The sequence below is a fragment of the Eptesicus fuscus genome, chromosome 13 (genome assembly GCF_027574615.1).
Source record: "Eptesicus fuscus isolate TK198812 chromosome 13, DD_ASM_mEF_20220401, whole genome shotgun sequence".
Classification (NCBI taxonomy): domain Eukaryota; kingdom Metazoa; phylum Chordata; class Mammalia; order Chiroptera; family Vespertilionidae; genus Eptesicus; species Eptesicus fuscus.
Window position 1 is genome coordinate 83,728,050 of NC_072485.1, and position 26,626 is coordinate 83,754,675.

Sequence of the window (26,626 nt, forward strand, 5' to 3'; positions counted from 1 at the left end):
AACAATCCGTTTTCTACTCTAGCGGTCTTGCGGTTTCACTGCTTTCTATTTTCTTTTTTTTTTTGTTAATCCTCACCCAAGAATATTTTTTTCAGATTTTCAGAAAATTAAAAAAGAATTTTTATTTTTTTATTTTTTTAAATATATTTTATTGATTTTTCACAGAGAGGAAGAGATAGGGATAGTTAGAAACATCAATGAGAGAGAAACATCAATCAGCTGCCTCCTGCACACCCCCTACTGGGGATGTGCCCGCAACCAAGGTACATGCCCTTGACCGGAATCGAACCCGGGACCCTTCAGTCCGCAGGCCGATGCTCTATCCACTGAGCCAAACCGGTTTCGGCAAGAATTTTTTTTTTGAGACACAGTGGGAGAGGGGGAGAGAGAGACATCTATATGAGAATGCACACGCCCCGCCTGGGCTGGGGATGGGACCCGCAACCCAGGGGCGTGCCTTGGCTGAGAACGGAGTCCATGCCGACACTGACCACTGAGCCACACCGGCCAGGATGAGCGGCGGGTTGCCCAGTGGGTCCTTTCGTTCGGCCCGGGATGGCGTTATGAATAGCCCGCGGCCCTCGCAGGAGAAGGGCTCCCACCCCTGCTTCTCGGGGGGTTGACTGAGGACAGTTCAGGGGGCTCGCCCGCAGCGCTCACTCACCTGGAAGTGACCGCTGTCCCCCGTGATTCCTGGGGACCCTGTGGGGAGCTGCTTCGAAACTATGGAAATATTCCTCCGTGTGCTCTCACTTCGTAATGCTGGTTCTTACCGGGAACCGTGTCTCCCGTGCTGTTTGCAAGCTGCGTTTCCTTCTTTTTAAAATATATATGTACTAGCATTGCCCTAGCTGGTTTGGCTCAGTGGATGGAGCGTCAGCCTGCGGACTGAAGGACCCCGGGTTCGATTCTGGTCAAGGGCACATGCCCAGGTTGTGGGCTCGATCCCCAGTGTGGGACGTGCAGGAGGCAGCCGATCAGTGATTCTCTCTCATCATTGATGTTTCTATCTCTCTCCCTCTCCCTTCCTCTCTGAAATCAATAAAAATATATATGTTTTTATTGATTTCACAGAGAGAGGGAGAGAAAGAATCATGGGTCGGCTGCCTCCTGCAGGCCCCACTGGGGATGGAGCCCACAACGCGGGCATGTGCTCAGATTGGGAATCCAACTCTGACCTCCTGGTTCAGAGGTGGACGCTCAGCCACTGAGCGATGCTGGCCGGGCGAGAGGCCTCTGGCTAAGCCCGTCTCCCTGGCTGATTTCAGGCGGCGGCAGTCGGCTCAGAACCGGATGACCCCAACCAGCACGCAGCGAGGAGCCCCTGTGAGCCTGGTGAGTGAGCGTCCCGCGGCTCCCGAGCCTTCGCCTTCCGCTGACCTGCCCGGAGGGCTCAGCCCGGCCCAGAGCTGCAGGCGCCCTGGCCCTGGGTGGGTGGGGAGAGCCTGGTGGGCGGGCCTCTCCCAGCACTTGCCCTGGCAGCACCCGCTGCTCCCCGCCCTCCCCCCTCCGCACCCTCCTGGGCTCTCCCCTGACAGAGGGACTCTGTGCTTACTCAGACGGAAGTGGGGAAGTGGGGGGCGTGCCCAGGCTCCCTGCTCCCCAGGAAAGCCCTGTCAGGAGCCCCCCGCTTGGGGCAGTGATGTCAGGGCAGTGATGGGGCACCCAGGCCACCCAGGCTCATTCGGTCTCAGGAGGAGGCTCTGAACCAACCCCCAGAGCAGCTGGGAGCCCCGCTTCCAGGGCCTGCTCTGCCCGCCCTCCAGCCGCGCCCCCTCCTGGCCAGTCAAGGCCAGAACCCGGGCCCCGAGGAGCCTGGTCACACCCTGCAGCCCCCACGCCTGGACCCCCCTGCACACAGACGGGACCACATGGTCAGTGAACCTGCCTTCAGGGGTCTCTGCTTTGTAGGACCGACCACACCCCTGCTCCCCTCACCCTCCACCCCCACTCACCCCACCCCACCCCACCCCACCCACACCTCCTTTCAGCCAGGAGCTTCCTGGGGCTCCCAGCTCAGGGACTGAACCCCCAGCCCCGGACCACTCACCTGACTCCCACGCACACACGCCATGCACACGCTGCACCCTCTACATGTCCGCACATCTGAGCGTGCACACCCACAGGCATGACGGAGACGCAGCTGCTCCCACAGCAGCCCGAGGCTCCGTGTGCCAGGGGGCGTGGCTGTGGCTCCAGGACAGCCTGGCAGGGCGGCGCTGGGCCTGCGGGCGTGGCCCGGCTGCTCTCTAGCTTTCCCGGCTGCCCTGGGGGGTAGATGCGGGGTCTCGGCGGGCTCCAGTGTGCACACCCACACCCCTCTTAGCCGAGCTGCGGGATATCCGTAAAGGCCGAGGGGTGAGGCAGGTCCCCAGTTCCTGGGACTCATGTAGCCGAGGCTCGGTCCAGAACATTCCAAGGTGACAGGAGGCGAGAGCTGGTGCTGTGGGGGGCGGGGGGGCGGGGGGGGGGCTGGCCTCAGGGACCAGGAGGGATCGGTGCCGGGCCCCCCCTCACCTCTGTGCCTCCCCTGCCTCAGGCCACTACCTCACCACGGACTGCTACATGGGCCAGGCCATGGGGTGCTGTCCGTGCCCCCATGGGTCCTTCCTGAGGTACCACAACGGGGTAATGTCCTGCTCTCTGTGTACCCCGTGCCGGGAAGGTAAGAGGGCGCCGTCAGGCGTGGGGGTCTGTCGGGTAGAGCTCGCCTCCCCTGGACCTGGCGTGGGGGCGTCGCCCACAGGCGCACGGGTGCTGGGCTGCGGAGCGCCATCCGGGGCAGGTTCGCCATCCGGGGCAGGTTCGCCATCCGGGGCAGGTTTGCCAAGCGAGGGGAGCGAAGCCGGAACCCGTTCCCAGGACACAGGGCGCCTGCCCATCAGTGCTGGGAAGGTTGCAGTGAGCTAAAATAACAAGAATGATGATGATAATAAAATAAGCTGAAATGGAGACGCAGGCATGGCAGCGAGGATGAGGCGTGAGTGGTGGGCGTGTGTACGAGGAGCCCTTAGGCCCTTGGTGTGCGGGGGGGGGGGGGGGGAGGGGGGGGCAGTGCGTGAGCGGCGTCCCGTGCTCCGGGGTCAGGGCAGGGGTCTAGGTTGCTGGTACAATCCCCAGTCGAGAGCGTGCAGGAGGCAGGCAGTCAACGTTTCTCATCGATTTTTCTGTCTCCCTCTCCCTTCTCTCGGAAAATCAGTAAGAACAGCCCTGGTCGGTTTGGCTCGGGGTGAGGGTCAGCCGAGGACGGAGTGAGGGGTGCCGGCTGCCACACCTCAGTGGCGGGCTCCATCCCTGGCCGCAGTTGGGTTGTGGGTGGACGGCATCTCGTCACTGTCTGTCTCTCTCACATCGCTGCTTCTCTCTGTCTCTCCCCTCCCTTCCACTCTCTCTAAAAAAGTCCGTGGGGCCCGGCCGGCGTGGCTCAGTGGTTGAGCATCAACCAGTGAACCAGGAGGTCATGGTTCCTCCCGGTCAGGGCACATGCCCAGGTTTCGAATTCCTGGTCGGGGGCGTGCAGGAGGCAGCTGATCCATGATTCTCTGTCCTCATTGATGTTTCTCCCTCCCTCTCCCTTCCTCTCTGAAATCAATAAGGATGTATATATATATATATTTTTTAATTTTTAAAAAAATATATTTTATTGATTTTTTTACATAGAGGAAGGGAGAAGGATAGAGAGTTAAACATCGATCAGCTGCCTCCTGCACACCCCCTACGGGGGATGTGCCCAAAACCAAGGTACATGCCCTTGACCGGAATCGAACCTGGGATCCTTCAGTCCCCAGGCCGACACTCTATCCACTTATCCAAACCGGTCAGGGCAAGAATCCTATCTAATAAAAGAGTAATATGCAGATTGACCATCACTCCAACACACAAGATGGCTGCCCCCATGTGGTCAAAGATCCTGCCCCCATGTGGACACAAGATGGCCATCAGGGGAGGGCAATTGTGGGCGATCAGGCCAGCAGGGGAGGGCAGTTGGGGGCAATCAAGCCTGCAGGGAAGGTCAGTTAGGGGTGACCAGGCCAGCAGAGGAGAAGTTGGGGGTGACCGGGCCTGCAGGGGAGGGCAGTTGGGAGGGACCAGGCCTGCAGGGAAGGGCAGTTGGGTGGGACCCAGGCCTGCAGGGGAGAGCAGTTGGGGGGGGGACCAGGCCTGCAGGGGAGGGCAGTTAGGGGCAATCAGGCTGGCAGGGGAGCAGTTAGGCATCAATCAGGCTGGCAGGGGAGTGGTTAGGGGGTGATCAGGCTGGCAGGCAGAAGCAGTTAGAGGCAATCAGGAAGGCAGGCAGGCGAGCAGTTGGGAGCCAGCAGTCCTGGATTGTGAGAGGGATGTCCGACTGCCCGTTTATCCCTCTCCCTTCCTCTCTGTAAAAAACCAATAAAATACATTTAAAAAAACAAACAAATAAAAAACCCCAAACAATCAGCAGGGACCTGAGGCTATGCCCTCCCCTGCCCCCGTGGGGCTCGACAGGGGACCTCAGGCCGAGGCCCCATCCTGGCGCCGGGCCAGGGGACCTGAGGCTACGCACCCTGCCCGGCAGAGCTTGACAAAGGTGGGACTGGCCGGGTCTGGATCTAGCCCAATGTGGGGGGGCGGGGGCGGCCGGGTCTGGGTCTCATGCGATTTTGAGGTGCATGTGGGTGGGCGGGGACTTGACTATGGACCCCATGGTGAGCCCCAGACTCTGACAGGAGGAAGGTTTTCATATACATTTTACTAATTTTCTCTCATCTCTGACACTTCTATTATAGAGAAAGGGCAAATAGCGATATTAAATTATTTCCTCTAATTAATCCCCTTTTAATGTGCACGAATTTCGTGCACTGGGCCTCTAGTATAAATATACTTAAGAGAGAAAAAGAAAGGGTCTCTGAGGAGTGGAGAGGTGGACCGTCTCACGTCCGCCAGAGCCGGTGCCGCACGTGCGGGCGCAGGGCAGCGGGGACTCCTGGCCGAAGGGAGACGTGGGATCAGGGCCAGCCCTCGGAAGGAACATTGGGGTGTGGTGGGTGACGTTCCCATGGGCCTACGCCACTCCCCGCCGGCCCGCCCACCTCCGTCAAGACCGGGCCCGCTCTCCCCGTGTGTCAGAGCCGGGGGTGTGCACCCCGTGTCCACTGGCAGAGAGGGCGGGGCACAGCACCACGTGACTTCACACAGTGCCCCCCACGGAGACCAGCCCGGTGCCTGACCCAGCCTTCCCTGTCCCCCGCAGATCAGGAGATGGTGAGTGACTGCACCCCGACACGGGACCGGCAGTGCCGGTGCAAGACCGGGGAGTACTACTGCGACTCGGAGCGCTGCCCGGAGAGCTGCCACCGCTGCACCAGGTACCGCCTCGGGCGCGGGCAGCCGTGCCGCCTGGGTCCCCGCGCCCGCCCGTGGCCGGTCTGCCTCGGTTACGCTGCGGCCCCCTCGGGGCTCCCGTCCGGAGCCTGGTAGCACCTGCCGCGTGGAGGCGCCTGCAGAGGAAAGCGGGCCCACGGCCTGGCTGTGTCCACCGGGCCGCCCTCGGGCCAGGGCTCCGTCCACCCCCGGAGCCACCGCCCGCCCATCCCTCCAAAGCCCCCGGGGAGTCGGGCACAGAGGCCAAAGCACAGGGACCTGGGCGGGTCCCCGAGGGGTGGAGGGCGGGGGCTGTGGGAGACAGCAGAGGCCCGAGGAGGGCGGGCAGGTGGGAGCCATCGACGGTTCCAGAGAGGAAGCTCCGGGCGGGGGAAGGGCAGTGCGCACCGCACACGTCCCAGCTGAGCGGCCGTCCCCGCAGCGGGCCCTGGTTCGGTCACAGGCGCCGGCCCGGGGCTTCACAAACCTCGGGAATAATCTCTCCCAGCCCCGCAGCCGGAGGCCCCACACCCAGGTGCGGCCGGGCGGCTCCGCGCAGGCTCCGGGAGGCCCTTCCTTCCTCCTCGGCTCTGGGTGGCGGCTGAGGCGGCCCCGGCGCTCCTCCTAGACCTGCTGCTGCGACCTCTGCTCTGTCTGCGTCGCCGCCTCCTCCTCCTGCGTCTCTGCGCTGCTCTCTGCAAACCGTCCCTCTTAGAGGAGGCTGCTCACGGGGAGGCCGCTCTCCGGGATGGCCGCACTGAACGCCATCACGCACACATTTCCGGAGCAGGTTCATCCTGGGGTTCCGGGTGGGCCTAGATGGGGGGGCCTTCTGGGGAGACATGACAGAGGAAAAGCGCTAGCAGAATAGCTCCCTTTTTAAAATAAATGGGTTTTAATTGATGTAGAGAGGAAGGGAGAGGGAGAGAGAGAAACGTCAGTGATGAGAGAGAATCATGGACCCGCTGCCTCCTGCACGCCCCGCACCGGGGATGGAGCCCGCAACCCGGGCCTGTGCCCTGACCGGGAACCGCATGTGACCCCCTGGTTCCTAGGCCGATGCTCAGCCCCTGAGCCGCGCACTTTCGGGAGGCGCGTTGTAGGCCCTTCGGTGCAACTCCGACCGCGTTGAGCCGTGGCCCTGGCACCCGACAAGCCAAAGTAGGGGCCGCCTGCAGGTCCGGTTCGATCAGGGCTCGGCTTCTCTCGACTCGCTTGCCCGCCTTCTTTCCATGGGCTTCCTCTCGGGGCTGCTCCCTCTCGGTGGAGCTGCGGCTCCAGCAGGTGCCGTCCTCAGAGCCACACCCCAGGGGCCCCCGAACTCCCCGCTGTGCACTCAACAGTCCCGGAGCCGGGTGGGCCCTCCGGGCGGGGCTGGCCTGGCCGGGCAGTGATGCTGGGTCCTTCGCTCCTTCCTCTCAGCTGTCCCGGCGCCACCCTGCAGTCCTGCAACGCCACGAGGGACACCGTGTGCGCCCCAGCAGCCCCCGCAGAGCCAGGTGAGCGGACCCCCCCTCTTCCAAGGGCAGCTGCCTCTGCAGAGGGCACAGCCCGGCTCTGGGCCTGCGGGTCAGTGCTCAGCTCTGCCCGGAGGAAAGAGGCTGCAGGCAGGAAGGGGTGGGTGTGCGTGGCTTTATTTATTTATTTATTTTTAAATTTCATAAATTTTTATTGTTCAGATTATTACAGTTGTTCCTCATTTTTCCCCCCGTAGCTCCCCTCCACCTGGTTCCCACCCCACCCTCTGCCCTTACCCCCCCACACACTGTCCTCATCCATAGGTGTACGATTTTTGTCCAGTCTCTTTCCACATCCCCACACCCCTTTCCCCCCGAGAATTGTCAGTCCACTCCCTTTCTATGCCCCTGATTCTATTCTATTCACCAGTTTATTCCGTTCATCAGATTTTTTATTCACTTGATTTTTAGATTCACTTGTTGATAGATATGTGTTTGTTGTTCATAACTTTTATCTTTACCTTCTTCTTCTTCTTCTTCTTCTTCTTCTTCTTCTTCTTCTTCTTCTTCTTCCTCTTCCTCTTCCTCTTCCTCTTCCTCTTCCTCTTCTTAAAGAATACCTTTCAGCATTTCATATAATCCTGGTTTGGTGGTGATGAACTCCTTTAGCTTTTTCTTGTTCGTGAAGCTCTTTATCTGACCTTCAATTCTGAATGAGAGCTTTGCTGGGTAATCTTGGTTGTAGGTCATTGCTATTCATCACTTTGAATATTTCTTACCGTTCCCGACTGGCCTGCATAGTTTCTGTTGAGAAATCAGCTGACAATCATATGGGTGCTCCCTTGTAAGTAACTAACTGCTTTTCTCTTGCTGCTTTTAATATTCTCTCTTTGTCTTTTGCCCTTGGCATTTTAATTATGATGTGTCTTGGTGTGGTCCTCTTTGGATTCCTTTTGTTTGGGCTTCTGTGCGCTTCCTGGACTTGTAAGTCTCTTTCTTTCACCAGGTAGGGGAAGTTTTCAGTCATTATTTCTTCAAATAGGTTTTCAGTATCTTGCTCTCTCTCTTCTTCTGGCACCCTCGTAATTCTGATGTTGGTACACTTGAAGTTGTCCCAGAGGTTCCTTACACTAACTTCAAATTTTTGGATTCTTTTTTCTTTTTGCTTTTCCGGTTGAGTGTTTTTTTTTGCTTCTTTGTATTTCAAACCTTTGACTGGATTCTTGCAATCCTCTAGTCTGCTGTTGGGTCTCTGTATAATATGTTTTATTTCAGTCTATGTATGCTTAATTTCTAGTTGGTCCTTTTTCATATCCTCAAGAGTTTCGCTAACTTTATTGGCCTTTTCTAGGAAATTCTTGAAAAACGTTATAACCGTGGTTTTGAACTCTATATCCAGTTGTTTGCTTTACTCCATTTCTTTCATTTGTGATCTGTTTCTTTGTCTCCGCATTTTGGCTGTTTCCCTGTGTTGATAGAGTGGCTTTGTGTGCTGGGTGTCCTATAGGGCCCAGTGGCTTGGCCTCCCCAGTTACCTCAGGTGGACACTCTTGGTGCACCCCTTTGTGGGCTGTGTGCACAGTCTTGTTGTAGTTAAGCCTTGATTGTTGTTGGTATCACTGGGAGGAATTGACCTCCAGGCCAATTGGCTGTGAGGATCAGCTGTGTCTACTCTGGGAGAACTTCTGTGCTGGAGACACCCTTATGAGACAAGACTTGCAAAATTGCAAAGGCCTCTGTGCTCAGCCTGGATGGGGCAGAGTCTCAGGGCTGAGCAGACAGCCTTGGCTTCCTGTCAGCCCTGCCCTATGAGGCCCCTGGGTCTCAGTGTCCCTCGGTAATCGCTGCAAGCACCTCTAAGAAGTAAGCCGCCCTCGAGTTTCGCCCGCTGTCAGACAGTCCACTTTCTCCCCCAATGAATCTGGATTCCCAGATTCTCGCCCGGAACTGGAGTTCAGTGCAGTCAGGAGCTTCCGTTTCCCATTGGCTAGAGAAAGCCAGCGGCACACTCAGCAGTCAGTCCTCCCTTTGCGCACTCGCGCGCGGGCCTCCCGACCTCTGCCTTTCGCGGCTCCCCTGAGTTTCCGCCTGACAGTCCAGAATTCCCCCGTATAGGCCTGGGTCCCCAGGGTCTCACCCGGAACTGGGGTTCAGTGCAGTCGGAACTGGGGTTCAGCGCAGTCGAGAGTTTTGTCTCCTTCCTGCTAGAGAAAGCCAGCCAGGCGCTCAGCCGCCCGCGCGTGCGTCTCCGTACCTCAGCCTCCTGCAGCTCCTCTGATTCTCCGTGAGCTTTCCTCTTTCCTTCTAGTTGTAGAATTTCCACTCAGCCAGCCTTCCTGTGGTTCTGGATGGTGTTCGTTTTGTCTTTTAGTTGTAGTTTTGAAATTGTTGTGCGAGGCAGCAGTTTAGGTGTTTACCTATGCCGCCATCTTGGTTTCTCTCCTATTTATTTATTTTTAATATATTTTTATTGATTGCCGAGAGGAAGGGAGAGGGAGGGAGAGAGAGAAATATCAATGACGAGAGAGACTCATGGACCCGCTGCCTCCTGCATGCCCCACACTGGGGATCGAGCCTCAACCCGGGCTTGTGCACTGGGAATCGAACCGTGACCTCCTGGCTCATAGGTTGACGCTCAACCACTGAGCTAGGCCGACCGGTCTTAAAGCACGTTCAGTGCCCATCCCCCCACAAAAAGAACATAGTTAGGAGCTAATCTGCCATTAAACACAAGTGGTCAGAGTGCTGGCCGGGTCGGCTTGGGGGTTAGAGCCTCGGCCTGTGGACCGAAGGGAGGTGGGTTCGATTCCCAGTCAAGGGCACGTACCTGGGCTGCAGGCTCCATCCCCAGCCCCGGTCGGGTGGCGTGCGGCAGCCCACTGGTGTCCCTCACACTTTCACATCGACGTTTCTCTCTGTCTCTCCCTCTCCTCCCTCCCCTCCGCTCTCTCCAAAACAATCCATGGGAAAAATGTCGTCGGGTGAGGATTAATGAAAAATAAATACACTTCCAAAAAGTGACCTCTCGTGGCAGGGTCACTGCTGTCCCTCCGCCTCCTGGGCCTGCCCCGCCCCCGCCCCCAGCTCCGATGGGCCTGCCCCGCCCCCGCCCCCAGCTCCGATGGGCCTGCCCCGCCCCCGCCCCCAGCTCCGATGGGCCTGCCCTGCCCCAGCCCCCAGCTCCGATGGGCCTGCCCCGCCCCCGCCCCCAGCTCCGATGGGCCTGCCCTCCCCCGTGTCCGTGTGGGGGGCTCCGCTTGGTGCTGTCACGTCACCCTGGAGACCAGGCCCCCGAGCGGTCTCATCAGCTGGCTCCTGGGCTGGCGCTGCCCTGTCCCTCGGGCCGCCGTGCCGGGCCTTCCCGCAGCCACCGTGGGGTGCTCTCCCTCGTCCCCACCTTCGGGGGCACTGCCCTCCGGCCCAGGAGTCCGTGACGCTCGCACCAGAGCCCCACCCTGGACACCGGGCCTTCGCCCCTCTTCTGGGAGGGCGGCCCCTGCGGGTGGCGTGTCCTTCGGCGAGGGACACCCTTACCCGCTACAGCGCTCTCTGTGCCCCCAGGACCCGCAGCCGGTTCCCTTGCTGTCAGCGCCTTGGTCGTGTCTGTGGTGGCCTTTGTCTTCAGCGCCATCGCCTGGTGGCGGACACGAGGTAAGCGGAGGAGGGCGCTCCGGGAGGAGAGAGCAGCAGCCCGGCCGGGAGCCCCGGCAGGTTCCTGACCGGCATTTCCACTAAGAATACAGCTGCGCTCACTTTCTTATCTGTTTTAATACATTTTTATTGATATCAGAGAGAAAGGGAGCGGGAGAGGGAGAGAAACACCAATGATGAGAGAGAATCATGGGTCGGCTGCCTCCTGCACGCCCCACACTGGGGATTGAGCTTGAAACCCGGGCCTGTGCCCTGACGGGGAATTGAACCCTGACCTCCTGGTTCATAGGTCATCGCTCAGCCACTGAGCCACGCCGTCCGGGCTGGGCTCGCTTTCTAACTCGGGGCCCCTGTGCCGTGTGCTGCGTGCCGCTGACCAGGTGCAGGCTAAGACCTCGGCCACGCAGCGCTGCAGACGGGGCGCATTGCGGGGGTGCATGGGGGGGCGGCAGGGGGAGCCTGGGGCTGCTGCAGCCGGGGTCGTGGGGGGGGAGTGCACCGAGGACGCTCACGGCTCTCCGTGTACCCACAGGGGTGCCGCTTCCCCAGTGGCTGTGCCGTTTCACGAAACGTAAGTACTTTCCCTGCCTTTGCCTCTCGCGAGTCCGTGTCCGGTTAATGTCCGTCTCAGCCACGTGCCCTGTTGGTCCCGTCACCCCCCCCCCCCCCCCCCCCGCCCCGGTCTTCACTGTAGTTCATTATTCTCCAGTGTCCCGGGGGGGGGGGGGGGGGGCGGTGCGTGCCTGTACCTGCCGCACTCCTGTCCGACTGCACCCAGCTCAGGCGGCTCCCGTGCGCACCCCCACCACAGGCCCGGGGTGCCCAGGGGGCGGGTTCTGGGGCCGGGGCGGGGGCCGAGGCGCCGGGAGGACTTGGTCCGGGGCAGAGGGGAGACCCGAGCAGGAGTGTGCCGCGTGGTGGCCCCGGACGCGACGGTGTCACTGGTGACGGAGCTTCCGGCCCCGCTGCCCTCTGACGGGGTCAGGGCGGGACAGGGGCCCCTGGGTGACCGACGGCATCAGGCGGCGACGACAGTGCCTTCACCTGCTTTTCTCCCGTCTGGTTTCAGCGGCGTCGGCGGAGCCGGGCGGCCACAGCCACGTGAGTGTCTCCCTGGGACGGCGGCGGCCTGGAGGGCGGTGCAGACAGCGGTGGGGAGGCGGCCGGCCCCCGCCTGCGTGCACAGCGCAGCTTTCGGGGCGGCGTCTGCATCCCTGTCCTCGAGCCCCGGATGTTGCTGGAAGAGCCTGCCCCTGCCCTGGTCGGCCGCGTGGAGAGGAGGCGCAGGGGCCAAGCGCTTCGTACGGGTTTCCGGGGCTCAGAAACGGCAGTTATTGTCCCCCGACCCGGGGGCCGGAGGGTGGGCTGCCGGAGAGGCCCTGGGGGTCCTCGCCCCTGCCCGCCGCCCCCGGGGTGCCGCCATCCGGGCGCTCCTCGGCCTCCGCTCTCCCCTGCCTCCTCCCAGGCGTCGCTCTGAACCGCCCTCACAGGGACCCTCGGCAGACACTGGCTTTGGGGACCCCTCACCCGGCGGGGCCTCTGCGGCAGCGAACACCCCATTTCCAAATGAGGCCCCATTCACAGGCCCGGGGAGGGCGTGGGCATGTCTTTCTGGGGTCACCATTCAGCCCTGTCTTTTTTTAAAAAATTTTTTTATGGATTTCAGAGAGAGGAGGGGAGAGGAGGAGAGAGAAACATTGATGATGCCCCAGCCGGTGTGGCTCAGGGGAGAGAGCGTCGGCCTGCAGACTGAAGGGTCCCGGGTTCGATTCCGGTCAAGGGCAGGTACCTGGGTTGCAGGCTCCTCCCCGGCCCGGGGCCCTGATCGGGGCTCGAGCAGGAGGCAGCTAATCCATGTGTTTCTGACACATCAGTGTTTCTGTCTTTCTCTCTCTCTTCTACTCTTACCCCTTCTTTTTTTTTTTAATATATTTTATTGATTTTTTTACAGAGAGGAAGTGAGAGGGATAGAGTTAGAAACATCGATGAGAGAGAAACATCGACCAGCTGCCTCCTGCACACCCCCCACTGGGGATGTGCCCGCAACCAAGGTACATGCCCTTGACCGGAATCGAACCCGGGACCGCTCAGTCCGCAGGCTGATGCTCTATCCGCTGAGCCACACTGGTCAGGGCTCTCTTTTCTCCTAAAAATCAATGGGAAAATATCCTCGGGTGAGGATTAACAACAACAACAAAAAGTGGAAGCATCCATGATGAGAGAGAATCAGGGACCGGCTGCCTCCTGCACGCCCCCCACTGGGGATGGAGCCCGCAGCCGGGCCTGTGCCCGATCTTGAACCCAGCCTGACCTCCTGGGTCATAAGTGGACGCTCAGCCACTGACCACGCCGGCCGCGCGCCACCTTGTGTTGGGCCCGAGCTGGGACCGGAGCCCACGGGGTGTTTTCTCTGAAACGACAGCCCCGCTGACCCTCAGGCAACGCGGCCTGTCCCCCCCTTCCCCCCCCCCAGTGGCGTGGGCGGCGGTGCCGCGGCTCCTGTCACACGGGAATGGCTTTGTCCTTTAGTCACTTGGCAGCGTCCAGCCCGTCCCGATCCTGCAAACCACGGACCCTGAGAGGGGCCCCCCGGACCCCGATGCGGAGACAACGCGGCTGTTGCAGGAGGAGGCCTCCCCGCCGACGCCCGGGGCCCAGACCCGCCCGGGACCCTCAGCCGACCCCGACCCCGACCCCGACCCTGAGGCAGGAGCGGAGCTGCAGGTGGAGGTTGTGGGAGGCGGCCGGGCAGCCCCAGAGCCGGCGCCCCCGACTCCGGCTGCCGCTGCCCCCGGGGCCCTGGCCTGGGCTGAGGTAGCCGCCGGCCTCCATCCTGTGGAGCAGGTGAGGGGCCTGGGCGGGCCTGGGGGACAGTGATGCACCCGGTCTCTGCCGTCTCGTTCACGCGGCGTCCTCCCTGCCAGCGCGTCTGTCCATCAGGGGGACCCCGTCGTGCTGGGCCAGGGCCTCCCAGTCCCTCCTTCCACCTGCACGACCCTCTTTCCACAAGAGGCCGCCTTCACCCTCGGGGGTCAGGATGCCAGTATCTGGGGGGACAGGACTCCACCTGTAGCAGTCCCCACCCCACCTGTTGTCCACGGACAGTGACCCCGAGGGCCATGGAGACGCAGCGAGTGCCCGCCGGGTGCCGCCCAGGGAGCTGTGGCAGGAGGGGCCCCGCTCCAGGGCTGACACCTCCGCCTGCCCCCCCCTTCGCCCCCCGCCCTGGCTGCGCCCCTACAAAGCCTTCAGGGCTGACACCTCTGCCTGCCCCTGTCCCCGCCCGGCCGAGCCCCCACGAACCGCCTGGGACAATGCTCTCTTCTCTCCTCAGGAACCTAAAGGCCTGTTTTGTGAAGGATGCGCCCTGAGGTGAGTCATCCCGGTCTGGCTCTGCAGCAATTCCTGGGCAGGGCCTGAGGGTGCCACTCACTCTCACCTTCACCGAGGACCTTGGGGCAATGGGCCTTTTTCAAGGATAAGTTTTGGCCCTAAGGCAGTGGTTCTCCACCTTCCTAATGCCCCGACCCTTTCATACAGTTCCTCATGTGGTGGTGACCCCCAACTGTAATTTTGCTACTGTTATGAATCGTAATGTAAATATCTGTGTTTTCCGATGGTCTTAGGCGACCCTGCTAGCGGTTCTCAAACAGGAGCAAAATTGCAGTTATGAAGGAGCAACGAAAATAATTGTATGGCTGGGGGTCACCCCAACGTGAGGAACTGTATGAAAGGGCCGCGGCGTTAGGAAGGTTGAGAACCACTGACCTCAAGGAAGGTGGCGGGCTGCCTGGTTTTAGAACGCGTGGCAGGTGGGGTACTCTGTAACCTCGCCAGTGGGGCCCTCCTGGCTGTGGGCTGCCATTACTGGTGTAAGAGGAAGGACTTCTTTTTAAAATATATATTTTATTGATCTCAGAGAGGAAGGGAGAAGGAAAGGGAGAGAGAAACATCAACGATGAGAGAGAATCATGGATCCGCTGCCTCCTGCACGCCCCCCACTGGGGATGGAGCGTACATCCTGGGCAGGTGCCCTTGACTGGAATCGAATCTGGGACCCTTCAGTCCACAGGCTGATGCTCTATCCACTGAGCCACACCAGCCAGGTTGCCAGGTGCTTTCTGGAACCCCATCCTCTCGGCAGCTCTGGGACACCTCCCACTTCACAGACCAAAGTCCAGCCGCCCGGAGCCCATGAGGCTGCAGAACTCCCCCCGGCCTCCGTCCCAGCCAGGCTCCCTTGGGCCTGGGAGCTGGAGAGGAAGCGCAGGGCCAACCTCCCCAAACTGGTTCCCTCCCCGCCCCCAGGGCTGCCGACTCCCCCGGGTCGTGGGTCCCTTCTGCCAGGGTCATGGGCTCCAGGACGAGCGAGCTACAGGCAGGCAGGTCAGCAGCCGCGCCAGGTCCTGGCCACACGCACCTTCCGGAAGTGTGAGTCCCGTCTTCCCTCCGATTTCCCTCTTCAGCCGCCGATAGGCTCCATTGTGAACTTGGACCTGAGGCCCCAGGACGTGACTAGAGCCTCGTGGTGGCAGTCAGGCTGGAAGGAAATGGCTGCGGGATGCGTGGCCACAGCAGCCCGGAACCCGCGGCCGCGTTGTAGCGAGATGCCGCTCGCTGTATTGGAGGACCCGCCGGGAGGGAGCGGTCTCCACGCCACGGGAACCATCCCACATCATTGATCCACTGCCTCCTGCACACCCCCTACTGGGGACTGAGCCCACAACATGTGACCTTGACCGGAATCAAACCCAGGACCCTTCAGTCCACAGGCCGGTGCTCCATCCTCTGAGCCAGGGTCAGAGACCTTTTTTAAGTGCCTTGCTAAGATGTTCTTTTAGCCGAAGGTTGTGTGAGTGACTGAATACATCCTTCCATACCTGACACTCCAATGAGAAAGCATGCACGCACCGCCGTGTTCAGAGCAGTGCCCCGAGCAGACGCTGGATAAGGAGCCGTGGCACAGGTCCCCCCGGGAGTACGTGCAGCCAAGAAAGAAGGTCCCTGGCCCTTTTCGACAGCACGGAGGGCCCTGGGGAGGGTTCTGCTGAGCGAGAGAAGCCGGTCAGAGAACAACGAGGATCATGTGATCTCGCTCATGTGGAATCTAATGAACAATAAACTGATGAACAACACAGATCCAGAGCCATGGAGCAGGAACAGACTGTGGAGTCTCAGAGGGAAGGGGGTGGGGAGGGGAGAGATGAACAAAGACCTGTGTGCACCGACTCCTGCTTCCCCACCAGAAGTGTGTGCATTGACTTGGTCCCTTCCAGCCCCCAGAGGCCGCCCTGCTGTGACCTTTCTTATCTACAGCCGTGTCCGTTCACTGTTTACAAATAAACACTTGAAACACCAAAAGGACACAAAATGTAGGTGACATTTTAACACAAAGGAAGGGAATATACAGTGAAGAACGTTCCCAGGTCCACCCCCTGAGGCGCCAACAGGGAAACGGACTCCGTGGCGCATTCTCTCTTGTTTTCACCCGAGAGACGGGTTTTCAGGGTGAGCAGCTCATTGTTGGAGGTGGGAGACGTCCAGCGTTGAGGTCCCACAGGACCTGGGTTTCTGCTGTCCCTGAGGGGGCGGCTTCGGCTCTGTCCCCGCTGGTTGGGGAGGAGAAGGGCGAACCGTGTGCTCGGAAGTGTCCTTGGCTGAGGGGAGATGGGTGGGTGAGGTGGCTGCAGCCTGCTGGGCATCTGACCTGCCGCGCTGGCCGCACCGCTGTGTCCCTGGCTGCTCCGCTTCCTGTCCCCTCGTCCCGGCTTTCTGCCCGAGTCTCCACGCTGTGCCTTCCACGCCGTCTCCTCGCTCTCCGGCGGCCTCGCCTGCAGCCTGGCGCTCCTGCCCAGCACCCAGCGTGGTCCTGAGGACGCCACTCCAGCCAGCTAATTCAGAACTACAACTCCCAGAATGCCCCCGGGCGGCTGGCGAGTGACCGGGCGCGGGGCGGGACTTCCGGCAGTTGCATCAGATTCTGGGAAGCTGTGGCTGGGGATCGGGTCGGGATTCCCAGGATGGCAGGTTCCTCCGCGGATCAGGGTGAGTGAGCGCGGCGTGGGTGTCCCTCCCGGGGCTGGCGGGGGAGACCCGGGCCAGGGGACTGCGTCCCGGGCGAGAGGGGTGGGTTCTGGGGCTGGGCGGGGGCCGAGGCGCCGGGACGACCGTGGTCTGCGGGGCAGAGGGGAGACCCCGGGCCTGGCGGGGTGAAGCGGGCCCGGGGCGGGGGGAGCGGGGCTGCCCCTGACCTCGGCGCACCCTACGGGGCCCGGGTGCGGGACGATCCCCGCCGCGCCACCCCCCGACCCGGCCCGCCGTGGGTTGAGCCGGGGGCCCCGCTGCCCCCGCTGCACTCGGGTCGGGCCGAGCTCGCCAGCGTCCCGGGGGTGCGCGGGGTTGGCACTTGGGGAGACGGGGCTGGGGAGACGGGGCGCGCCGCACCGGACCGGCCGGCGTTAGGAAGGCTTTCCCCGCGGCCGGCACACGGCGCCCCGACTCGCTTTATCGCCCGGGGAGGTCCCGAGAGCAGCCGCGCGCGGCCCACCGGCCCCTGGTGTCCCCCGGGGTGGACCGGGGCGCCCGCAGGGACCTCCGGGGGCCGCGCTGTAGGTGCCGAGAGCGCAGCGGGCGGCTCCCGGGCGCGGGCAGCCGCCTCCTCCGGGAAAGGCGGGGTGCCGGTCCTGTGCCCTCGGCTGGCGGACGACACGCCAGGTCTTGGGGACGCCGCCCCCGCCCGCGTCTCCCCCCGACCTCCGGGGCCGTGCCAGGCTCCCCGGGCGCCCTGGGGTCCCCGGCCGGGAGCTGCCTGAGTGGGCGGCACCGACGCCGAGGCTGCGGAGCCACACGGGCGCCCACCCTCCCGGCACGCGGCTGCCACCTACCGGTGCGCCCGGATCGCCGTCCGGCTCCACCCGGGAGCCAGGCGGCCCAGGGTCCACCCACACGCACTCCCCTGGGTCGCGCCGGGGTCTCAGCTCTGCCCCTTCCTCAGGCCCCGCCCTCGGGAAGGCGCCGGCCTCCTGCGGGGTGTGGGCGGCAGGGCCCACAGCGGCCCCCCATAGCGCTGTCCAGGCGGAGAGTGCAGCCTGGTTCTCCTTGTCTTTTATTTTATTTTATTATTTTATTTTATTTTATTTTATTTTATTTTATTTATTTTATTTTATTTATTTTATTTTATTTTATTTCTTATTTTTCTTACTTTCTTTATTGACTAAGGTATCACATATTTGTCTCCTTGTCTTTTAGAGAAGTGTGTTCCTGGTTCATTTGGTGTCCTTGCTAATTCTCACCCCAGGATCTTAATCAGTCTTTCCCATTGGTTTTTATTTATTTTATTTTATTTTTTAAAATATATTTTATTGATTTTAGAGAGGAAGGGAGAGGAAGAGAGAGACAGGAACATCCATGATGAGAGAGAATATTGATGGGCTGCCTCCTGCACGCCCCCTGCTGGGGATGGAGCCCGCAACCCAGGCAAGTGCCCCTGGAGGGAATCGAACCTGGGACCCTTCAGTCCGCAGGCCCACGCTCCATCCATTGAGCCAAACCAACCAGGGCTGATTTTGATTTTTATTTATTTTTTAATAATTGACCATAATGGTGTGTTTTGTTTTGTTTTTTTATTTATATTTTTGATTTCAGAGAGGAAGGGAGAGGGAAAGAGGTAGAAACATCAACAATGAAAGAGTATCATCGATCGGCTGCCTCCTGCACGCCCCACACTGGGATCGAGCCTACAACCCAGGCATGTGCCCTGACTGGGAATCGAACTGTGACCTCCTGGTTCATAGGTCGACGCTCAACCACTGAGCCACGCCAGCTGGCCCCATTCATTTTTAGAGAGTGGAAGGGAAGGAGAGAAGAGAGAGGGGGGGGAGAGAGAGGGGGGGGGGAGAGAGAGAGAGAGAGAGAGAGAGAAACATTGATGTGAGAGAAACACATCGATCGGTTGTCTCCTGCACACCTGCCCCAAGTGGGACTGGGGATCAAATCTGCAACCCAGGTACGTGCCCTTGACTGGGATTTGAACCCTCAGCCCTTTGGTACTTGGGCCGACGCTCTAACTACTGAACACACTGGCCAGGGCTTGGTTCGTTTTTGACCGTAAATGACATTGTTTTTGCTTTCTGTTTCTTTCTTTTCATTTTTTTAACTAGAGGCCCAGTGGATGAAATTCGTATACTTGGGGGATGAGGGGTGGGGTGGTCCCGCAGCCCGGCCTGCGCCCTCTCCCAGTCCAGGAGCCGTCAGTCGGACATCCTTAGTGCTCGCCAGCCTTGAGCCCGGCTTCTGGCTGAGTGGCGCTCCCCCTGTAGGGCGCACGGACCACCAGGGGACAGCTCCTGCGTTGAGCGTCGGCCCCCTGGTGGTCTGTGTGCGTCATAGCGATCGGTTGTTCCCCATTCGGTGGATTTGCATATTAGCCTTTTCTTATATAGGATAATAAAAATTAAATTTTATTTTAAACGGTGAAGGTCTACACATACCTATCTGTAGAAGCAGTAACATTAAACCAGTGTAAAACGTCAGAGTTCAAAATCACAGTTTGGACCTTCCAGGTTCAAGTGTTGTCTGCCCTTCAGTGCAGTGCGGTCAGTTCAGAGAGAATTCTTCCTCCGGGCGCCCCGCTCTCCATGAAGCCTGCCGTTACCGCCGGTGTCTCACCCAGCGGGGAGCTGGCCGCGGGGGCGACTCCACGGTGGATCCGGTCTTTGGCATCTCTCTGTAGCCATCCTTGCCCCGAGCTTTACCCCGGCTGTTCTGGACAATCCAGTCTTTTTTTTTTTTTAATGTATTTTTATTGATTTCAGAGAGGAAGGGAGAGGGAGAGAGAGATAGACACATCAATGATAAGAGAGAACCATTGATTGGCTGCCTCCTGCACGCCCCCCACTGGGGATCCAGCCCACAACCCGGGCATGTGCCCTTGACTGGAATCGAACCAGGACCCCTCAGTCCACAAGCCGATGCTCTATCCACTGAGCCAAACCAGCCAGGGTGACAATCCAGTCTTTATTGTTACTCGATTCTTGTCCTTCAAAGCCATAGCCCAGCACCAGACGCCCTGACCTAGATCCACGCCTCTGCAGCGCCGGTCCTCATAGCTGCCGTCTTCACCGAACCGGAAGCAGGGAGGCTGCATCTGTAGCCTCAGAGGGCCCCGCGGAGCCGCTGCCTCCCGGCGGGCGCCCTCCTGCTGAGGGATGCCCACGGCGCCGGCGTCGTTGGCAACAGAGACCGTGGGCCTGATCTGCGGGTCCGTCTTGGCGTGATGGGGATAGGACTCCTCCAGGTCCAGGCCCCGTTGGACCGAACCTCCTGGAAGGCAGCGTCCCCGGGGCCGCACGCAGCCTCGTGCCCGGAGCCTGGAGCCGTGCACACGCTCCGCTCACTCCGCGGAGCGCGCTGGCCAGTTCTCCGGAGCAGCCGTCCGTCACGGGCACCGGCTGCGCTAAATGCCCAACGGGGACCACAGTGACCTGGCTGTTCACGGGGGTTACAGAGCCGACCGCTCCCAGCCCGCCGCGGGGGAGTCCAGCAGAGGGTCCCACACCCTCTCCTTCCCTCGGCCTCTGGTTTGGATGGCCGTTCAGGCCTGCCTGCATCTTCACGGTCCTGTCACCACAGGCCTTCGTTGCCACGGGGAGGCTGTGTCCGCGGGGAGGCTGTGTCCACGGGGAGGCTGTGTCCACGGGGAGGCTGTGTCCGCGGGGAGGCTGTGTCCACGGGGAGGCTGTCTCTATGGGGAGGCTGTGTCCGCGGGGAGGCTGTGTCCGTGGGGAGGCTGTCTCTATGGGGAGGCTGTGTCCGCGGGGAGGGAGGCTGTGTCCGCGGGGAGGCTGTCTCTATGGGGAGGCTGTGTCCGCGGGGAGGGAGGCTGTGTCTGTGGGGAGGCTGTGTCCGCGGGGAGGCTGTGTCCGCGGGGAGGCTGTCTCTATGGGGAGGCTGTGTCCGCGGGGAGGGAGGCTGTGTCCACGGGGAGGGAGACTGTCCGCGGGGAGGCTGTGTCCGCGGGGAGGGAGGCTGTGCGGGCCCATCCTCGTCATGTCCTCCCAGCCGCTGTCCTCCGTCCTGTTCCTTCTGGAGACACACGTGTAGGCTGTCCTCTCTGCTTCCTTTACAACCACGTCGCCTTCCCCGGTGGATTTGCAGACGAGGGGAGCGCACCCTGGCGGGAGGCCTGCAGGCCCGGAAGCTGTTCCCCGGCTGGGGGGCGACTGAAGTCATTGCCCGGGAAGCGTGGCCTCCAGGGCGGCTTTCTGCGTTCACTCCCCGGAGCCGGGCGCTCCCTGAGGCCCCTCTGACAGCCCGGGCGTCGCCCCCCGCACCAGGCAGCCCTCTGTGTGTCCTAATCAAGGGCGGTTGAGAGGAGGGAGGTTCACGTTCCCCACACCGCCGGGGCCACCGCGGGCCTCGTCTCCGACCGCTTTCCTCTCCGCTCTGTTGCTCCAGACCCCGAGGCTGGGAGCCCGAGGGACGCGGCCTGGTGTGGAGGCTGGTGCTGGGCTGGGACCAGCCGCCCAGGATGCCCGATGCCGACAGGTTTTCCTGGGCCTTCACCTCGGGCATCTCCCGCCGGGCATCTCCCGCCGGGCTGCCCGGCACTGAGCCTCGAGCGCTTGCGTTGCTGCCACCCACGCGGCCCCGGCCCCGGCGCTCCCTCCTCGAGGGGCCTCTGTGAGATGCCGGAGGCCCCCCAGCACTAGGGGGTGCCGGGGCGTCTCCGTTTCTGAGGCTGGTGGTTCCCCAGCCTGGAGGCCTCCAAAGGGACCATCTTCCCCCCCGGCCGGTGTGGCTCAGTGGATAGACCGTCAGCCTGTGGACTGAAGGGTCCGGGTTCGACTCCCATCGAGGGCTTGCACCTCGTTTGCAGCCTCCTCCCCAGCCTGGGCCCTGGTTGGGGCGCGTGCAGGGGGCAACCAATCCATGTGTCTCTCTCACATCAGTGTTTCTCTCTGTCTCTCCCCGCCCCCATTCTCTCTAAAAATCAGTGGAAAAATTAAAAAGAAAAATAAATAAGCATCTTCCCAGCCCTGGTCCCCGCCCGGGTCCCCTCCCTAGGTGGACTCAGACGTGGTCACCCAGCTTCTCGCAGCCCCAGCCTCTGCTCTGGACCCGGGAAGAGAGGGGAGTGGGGTCGGGTGGGGGGCTCTGGCACTGGGCCCTCAGTAAGGGCTGTGTGGCTTCCAGCGAGTTCCGCAGGCCAGAGCGGGAGGCGCCCTCAAGGTCAGGTCGGCCTCGGCCGGGTCTGCGGGGCCTGGCGCACATTTCCGGGATTTCGGTCTTGCCTCTGCGGTGGGAAGTGTTGTCTGTGCCTCCTCAGGTGGAGGGGGCGGCAGGAGAGGTGCCGAGGCCGGGAGGCCAGGACGCGGGGGGCAGGCCTGGGGTGGGTGCAGGCTCCATCCGGGGAGTAAGAAGGGAGGTGCCCGCTTCCGCCCGTGGGGAACGCGGCCACCCCTTCCCTGGGGCCTGTGCCCAGGTTTGGGGGAGACATGAAGCCCTGGTACAGCCCCGCACAGGTGCCGGCTGGCGCTCAGGAGGGAGGTGGGCTGGCGAGGGCCCTGGGGCAGGAGGCTGGGGAGGAGGCCCGGGTCCTCGGATGGCCTCGCCCCCGGGCGCACGGCCTCTCGGCTACCTTCCAGCCCTCCTCCCAGCCCCTTCCGGAGCCCCGGCAGGCGGCGTCCCCCAGGGAACGTGCGGGGCGTGCGGGGGGGGGGGGGGGTCCCCTGCTCAGAAGCCGCTCTGTCACCCCAGAGCTGACCTGCTTTTGCTCCCTCCCGACGCTGAGGCAGCGGCTGCAATTACCCCGTGACTGTCCGCCCCGTGGGACGGCTCCGGGCGTCACTGCCCTCCCAGCCGGCGCCCTGCCCTCTGGACGCGAGACTGGGTGACGCTGGGAGCCCCTCGGCCGGTGTAATAACAGGGCAGCCCAGGGCGGCGCCAGCAAAGCTGCTCGTAAAGGCCTGGCGGGTGGGCTGTGCCGGGCGGGCTGTGCCGGGCGGGCTGTGCCGGGCAGGCTGTGCCGGGCAGGTGGGCGGCACCGAGCATTACGAGGGGTGGGCAGCTCCCGGCTCTGGGGCAGGCTGTGAGGCCGGGCGGTGCTTAGAGCGGTGGGCGTGTTTTATTGTTTTAAAAGTGTTTATTAAGGAAAACGCGAGGGCGGGGGACACGAGGGAATGGACTTTCCTGTGCCCGCCCATCCCGGCCCCCCACAGGCAGCGGGGAGGGGGCTGTCCTCCCTGGAGCGGGGGGGGGGGGGGGGGGGACCCGTGTGAGCGGGAGGGGACCCGTGTGAGCGGGAGGGGACCCGTGTGTGCAGGGCAGTGGAGGGCTGGTGACCGCGGGCTCCGCAGATGGCGAGCAGAGCTGAGGAGGAGCAGTTGCTCGACGCGGCGGCGGCACTGGTGGATGCGCATGTTCAGTGCCGTGTCGTGTTCACTGTATGTTCTGTGCCGTGTCATGTTCACTGTATGTTCAGCGCCGTGTCATGCTCACTGTATGTTCAGCGCCGTGTCATGCTCACTGTATGTTCAGCGCCGTGTCGTGCTCACTGTATGTTCAGCGCCGTGTCATGTTCACTGTATGTTCAGCACTGTGTCATGCTCACTGTATGTTCAGTGCCATGTCATGCTCACTGTATGTTCAGTGCCGTGTCATGCTCACTGTATGTTCAGCGCCGTGTCGTGCTCACTGTATGTTCAGCGCTGTGTCATGCTCACTGTATGTTCAGCACTGTGTCGTGCTCACTGTATGTTCAGCGCCGTGTCATGCTCACTGTATGTTCAGTGCTGTGTCATGCTCACTGTATGTTCAGCGCCGTGTCATGCTCACTGTATGTTCAGTGCCGTGTCATGCTCACTGTATGTTCAGCGCCGTGTCATGCTCACTGTATGTTCAGTGCTGTGTCATGCTCACTGTATGTTCAGTGCTGTGTCATGCTCACTGTATGTTCAGCGCCGTGTCATGCTCACTGTATGTTCAGCGCTGTGTCATGCTCACTGTATGTTCAGTGCTGTGTCATGCTCACTGTATGTTCAGCGCCGTGTCATGCTCACTGTATGTTCAGCGCCGTGTCATGCTCACTGTATGTTCAGCGCTGTGTCGTGCTCACTGTATGTTCAGTGCTGTGTCATGCTCACTGTATGTTCAGCACCGTGTCATGCTCACTGTATGTTCAGCGCTGTGTCATGCTCACTGTATGTTCAGCGCCGTGTCATGCTCACTGTATGTTCAGCGCTGTGTCGTGTGCACTGTATGTTCAGCGCCGTGTCTTGCTCACTGTATGTTCAGTGCTGTGTCATGTTCACTGTATGTTCAGCGCCGTGTCATGCTCACTGTATGTTCAGTGCTGTGTCATGCTCACTGTATGTTCAGCGCTGTGTCATGCTCACTGTGTGTTCAGTGCCGTGTCATGCTCACTGTATGTTCAGCGCCGTGTCGTGCTCACTGTATGTTCAGCGCCGTGTCATGCTCACTGTATGTTCAGCGCCGTGTCATGCTCACTGTATGTTCAGCGCTGTGTCATGCTCACTGTATGTTCAGCGCTGTGTCATGCTCACTGTGTGTTCAGTGCCTCCCCGTGAGGACGAGGCCTGGAGCGTGAGACCAGCTGCTCTCTGCCCGCAGGTAAAGGCCGGCGCGCGCAGCCCCCGTGGGCCCCTCCGGCCGGCTCCGAGCCCTGCAAGCTGCGCCTGTACAACAGCCTCACCCGGAACAAGGTCAGCGGGGTCCCCGGCGTGGGGTGGGGACCGTGTCGCCTGCCTGTTGGGCTCTGGGCCCGTGAGTCCGGGTGTGAGACCTCGCTGCTCACCGGGCGCCCTCCCTGCGGCCCGGGCAGCGCTGTGCTCTGAAGCCGGGCACACGCGGGCACGCCTGGCAGGAAGCCCGCCCTCGCCTGTGGGTGCGGAGGAGGCCCTCGGTCCTTCAGAGCCGAGCCGCGTGTCGGCTGCTCTCAGGCGCCCGGGGACGGCGGATGTCCGAGTGGCCAGCGGGACCGCAAAGCCGGGCGTGTGCGGTGTTGGTTCCGCGTGGATGGCCAGTGGCCCCAGCGGTCGGGCCGTGGGGTTTCCATCAGCGAGCGCACGGCGGCCGGCCCCTGGTGGCCCGAGGCTGCGGGCGGCGGGGGGCGGGGGGCGAGGGGCGAGGGGTCCCGCTTCCAAGCTGCACCACTCGGGTGCGGGCCGGGCGGGTGCGTGGAGCCGTGTCTTCCCGGGGACAGGACACAGCGCCCGCCTCCCGGGTGCTTCGAGGAGCCAGGCCAGGGCCATCCGAGCGCTCGGCGGGGCCCGGCACACGGTGGCCATCACAGCTGCTGGTTTTGTGTGCTTTTTATCGATTTCAGGGAGGAAGGGAGAGGGAGGGAGAGAGAAACATCCGTGATGAGAGGGAATCACGGATCGGCTGCCTCCTGCACGCCCCCCACTGGGGATCGAGCCCACCACCCGGGCACGCGCCCCGACCGGGGATCGAACCGGGACCTCCGGCTCGGCGGATGGGTAGGCGGGTGCTCACTGAGCCGCGCCGGCGGGCGGCCGCTGTTGGCGGGGAAGCAGCATTTCAGCAGGAAGCGTGGACCCTTCCTCCCGCCTGCGTCCGGGAGCAGCGCCCGGGGCGGAGGAGGGCGACCCCAGGGCCTCTCGCTCGGTGGGAAGTCGCCTTCGGGCCTCACGGGCTTGCGCCCGCCCCACGTTGTGACTTTTCACACCTCACGGTCCTCGTCGGCCGGGGTTTGAAGCGCGCCGCGGCGTGGTGGCCGCTGGCCCGGCTGGTCCGGCCTGGCCCTGCGCTCCTTGCGACGGCCGTGCCTTGTTTCTGCCCAGGACGTGTTCGTACCGCAGAACGGGAGACGGGTGACCTGGTACTGCTGCGGGCCCACCGTCTACGATGCGTCCCACATGGGGCACGCCAGGTAGGCGCCCGCGGGCTGGGACCTGCCGCAGAGCCTGGCATCTGAAAGGGGGGCCAGCCAGACGTCTCTTCTCTTGTTGTTGTTTTTTATATATTTTTATTGATTTCAGGGAGGAGGGGAGAGGGTGAGAGAGAACATCAGTGATGAGAGGGAACCACGGATCGGCTGCCTCATGCGCACCCCGCAGCGCGGGTGCAAGGGGGTGGGAGGAGGGAGGAGGGCCCAGGCACTGGGTTTCCCGCCTTCTGACCTGAGGCGGGCGGCCCCCGGCAGGGGTGAGCCGTGGCTGGGGCGTGCCGTGGCCGTGGCAGTAGTGGCCGTGGCTGGGGCGGGCTTGGCATGCAGTGGGAGACGGCCTCTCTGCTCCAGGTCCTACATCTCCTTCGACATCCTGAGGCGGGTGCTGAGGGACTACTTCCAGTTCGACGTGTTTTATTGCATGAACATCACGGACATCGACGACAAGGTAGTGGGTGCCCGAGAGCACACGTCATTTTATTTATTTACGTTACCAGGGGCCTGGTGCATGGATTCGTGCACCGGTGGGGTCCCTCGGCCTGGCCTGCGGACATCCCCTGAGGGGTCCCGGATTGCGAGAGGGCCCAGGCCAGGCTGAGGGACCCCACTGGTGCACGACTGGGGCCGGGGAGGGACCATGGGAGGGATCCAGGGCGTGTCTGGCCTGCCCCACCCAGTCCTGATCTGCCGGACCCCAGCAGCAAGCTAACCTACCGGTCAGAGTGTCTGCCCTCTGGTGGCCAGTGTGCATCATAGCTACTAGTCGAATGGTCGCTAAGGCTTTTATATATATAGATTTCATTTTTAGTTTCTATCTTTTATGAATCCTTGCCCGAGGCTATTTCCCCCCCTCTTCCTTTGATTTCTAGAGAGAGTGGGAGGGAGGGAGGGAGGAGGGAGAGAGACATTGATGTGAGAGGGACACATTAATTGGTTGCCTCTGTACTCGCTCTGACCGGGTCGGGGATTTAACCTGCAACCCAGGTACCTGCCCTTGACCGGGAATCGAACCCGAGACCCTTTGGTGCACAGGGTAACGCTCTAACCACTGAGCACACCGACCAGGGCAAGATAACATGTTAAAGAAACGACTTTGGGGAAAGGAAACAGGACGAGGTCGGCCTGAGCCGGTTGGGGTCCTGACCTGCTGGGCGTGATTGGACCCCCGGAATGAGTGTCGCAGTCCGTGCAAATGGCCGCGCCCGGAGTCAGACCTCAGGGGCAGGTTGCTCAGGACCCGGCTGGTCCCATG

General features: G+C 61.7%; 1 protein-coding gene and 1 long non-coding RNA gene across 2 annotated transcripts in view; both read left to right on the plus strand.

Moving 5' to 3' along the window:
• Positions 1–10,419: 10,419 nt before the first annotated feature.
• On the plus strand, positions 10,420–13,283 carry LOC129151210 (uncharacterized). The gene is made up of 4 exons (XR_008557950.1): positions 10,420–10,445; positions 10,978–11,016; positions 11,515–11,546; positions 12,975–13,283. It is a non-coding gene; the product is annotated as an uncharacterized LOC129151210 (long non-coding RNA).
• A 3,117-nt stretch (positions 13,284–16,400) lies between these two features.
• Positions 16,401–26,626, plus strand: part of CARS1 (cysteinyl-tRNA synthetase 1) — a 29,884-nt gene continuing 19,658 nt past the window's right edge. The window contains exons 1-4 of the mRNA XM_054724884.1: positions 16,401–16,490; positions 24,075–24,166; positions 25,268–25,356; positions 25,726–25,822. Of these exons, the coding sequence (XP_054580859.1) occupies positions 16,466–16,490; positions 24,075–24,166; positions 25,268–25,356; positions 25,726–25,822 (303 nt within the window). The 5' untranslated portion in view covers positions 16,401–16,465. The remainder of the gene's footprint in view (positions 16,491–24,074; positions 24,167–25,267; positions 25,357–25,725; positions 25,823–26,626) is intronic.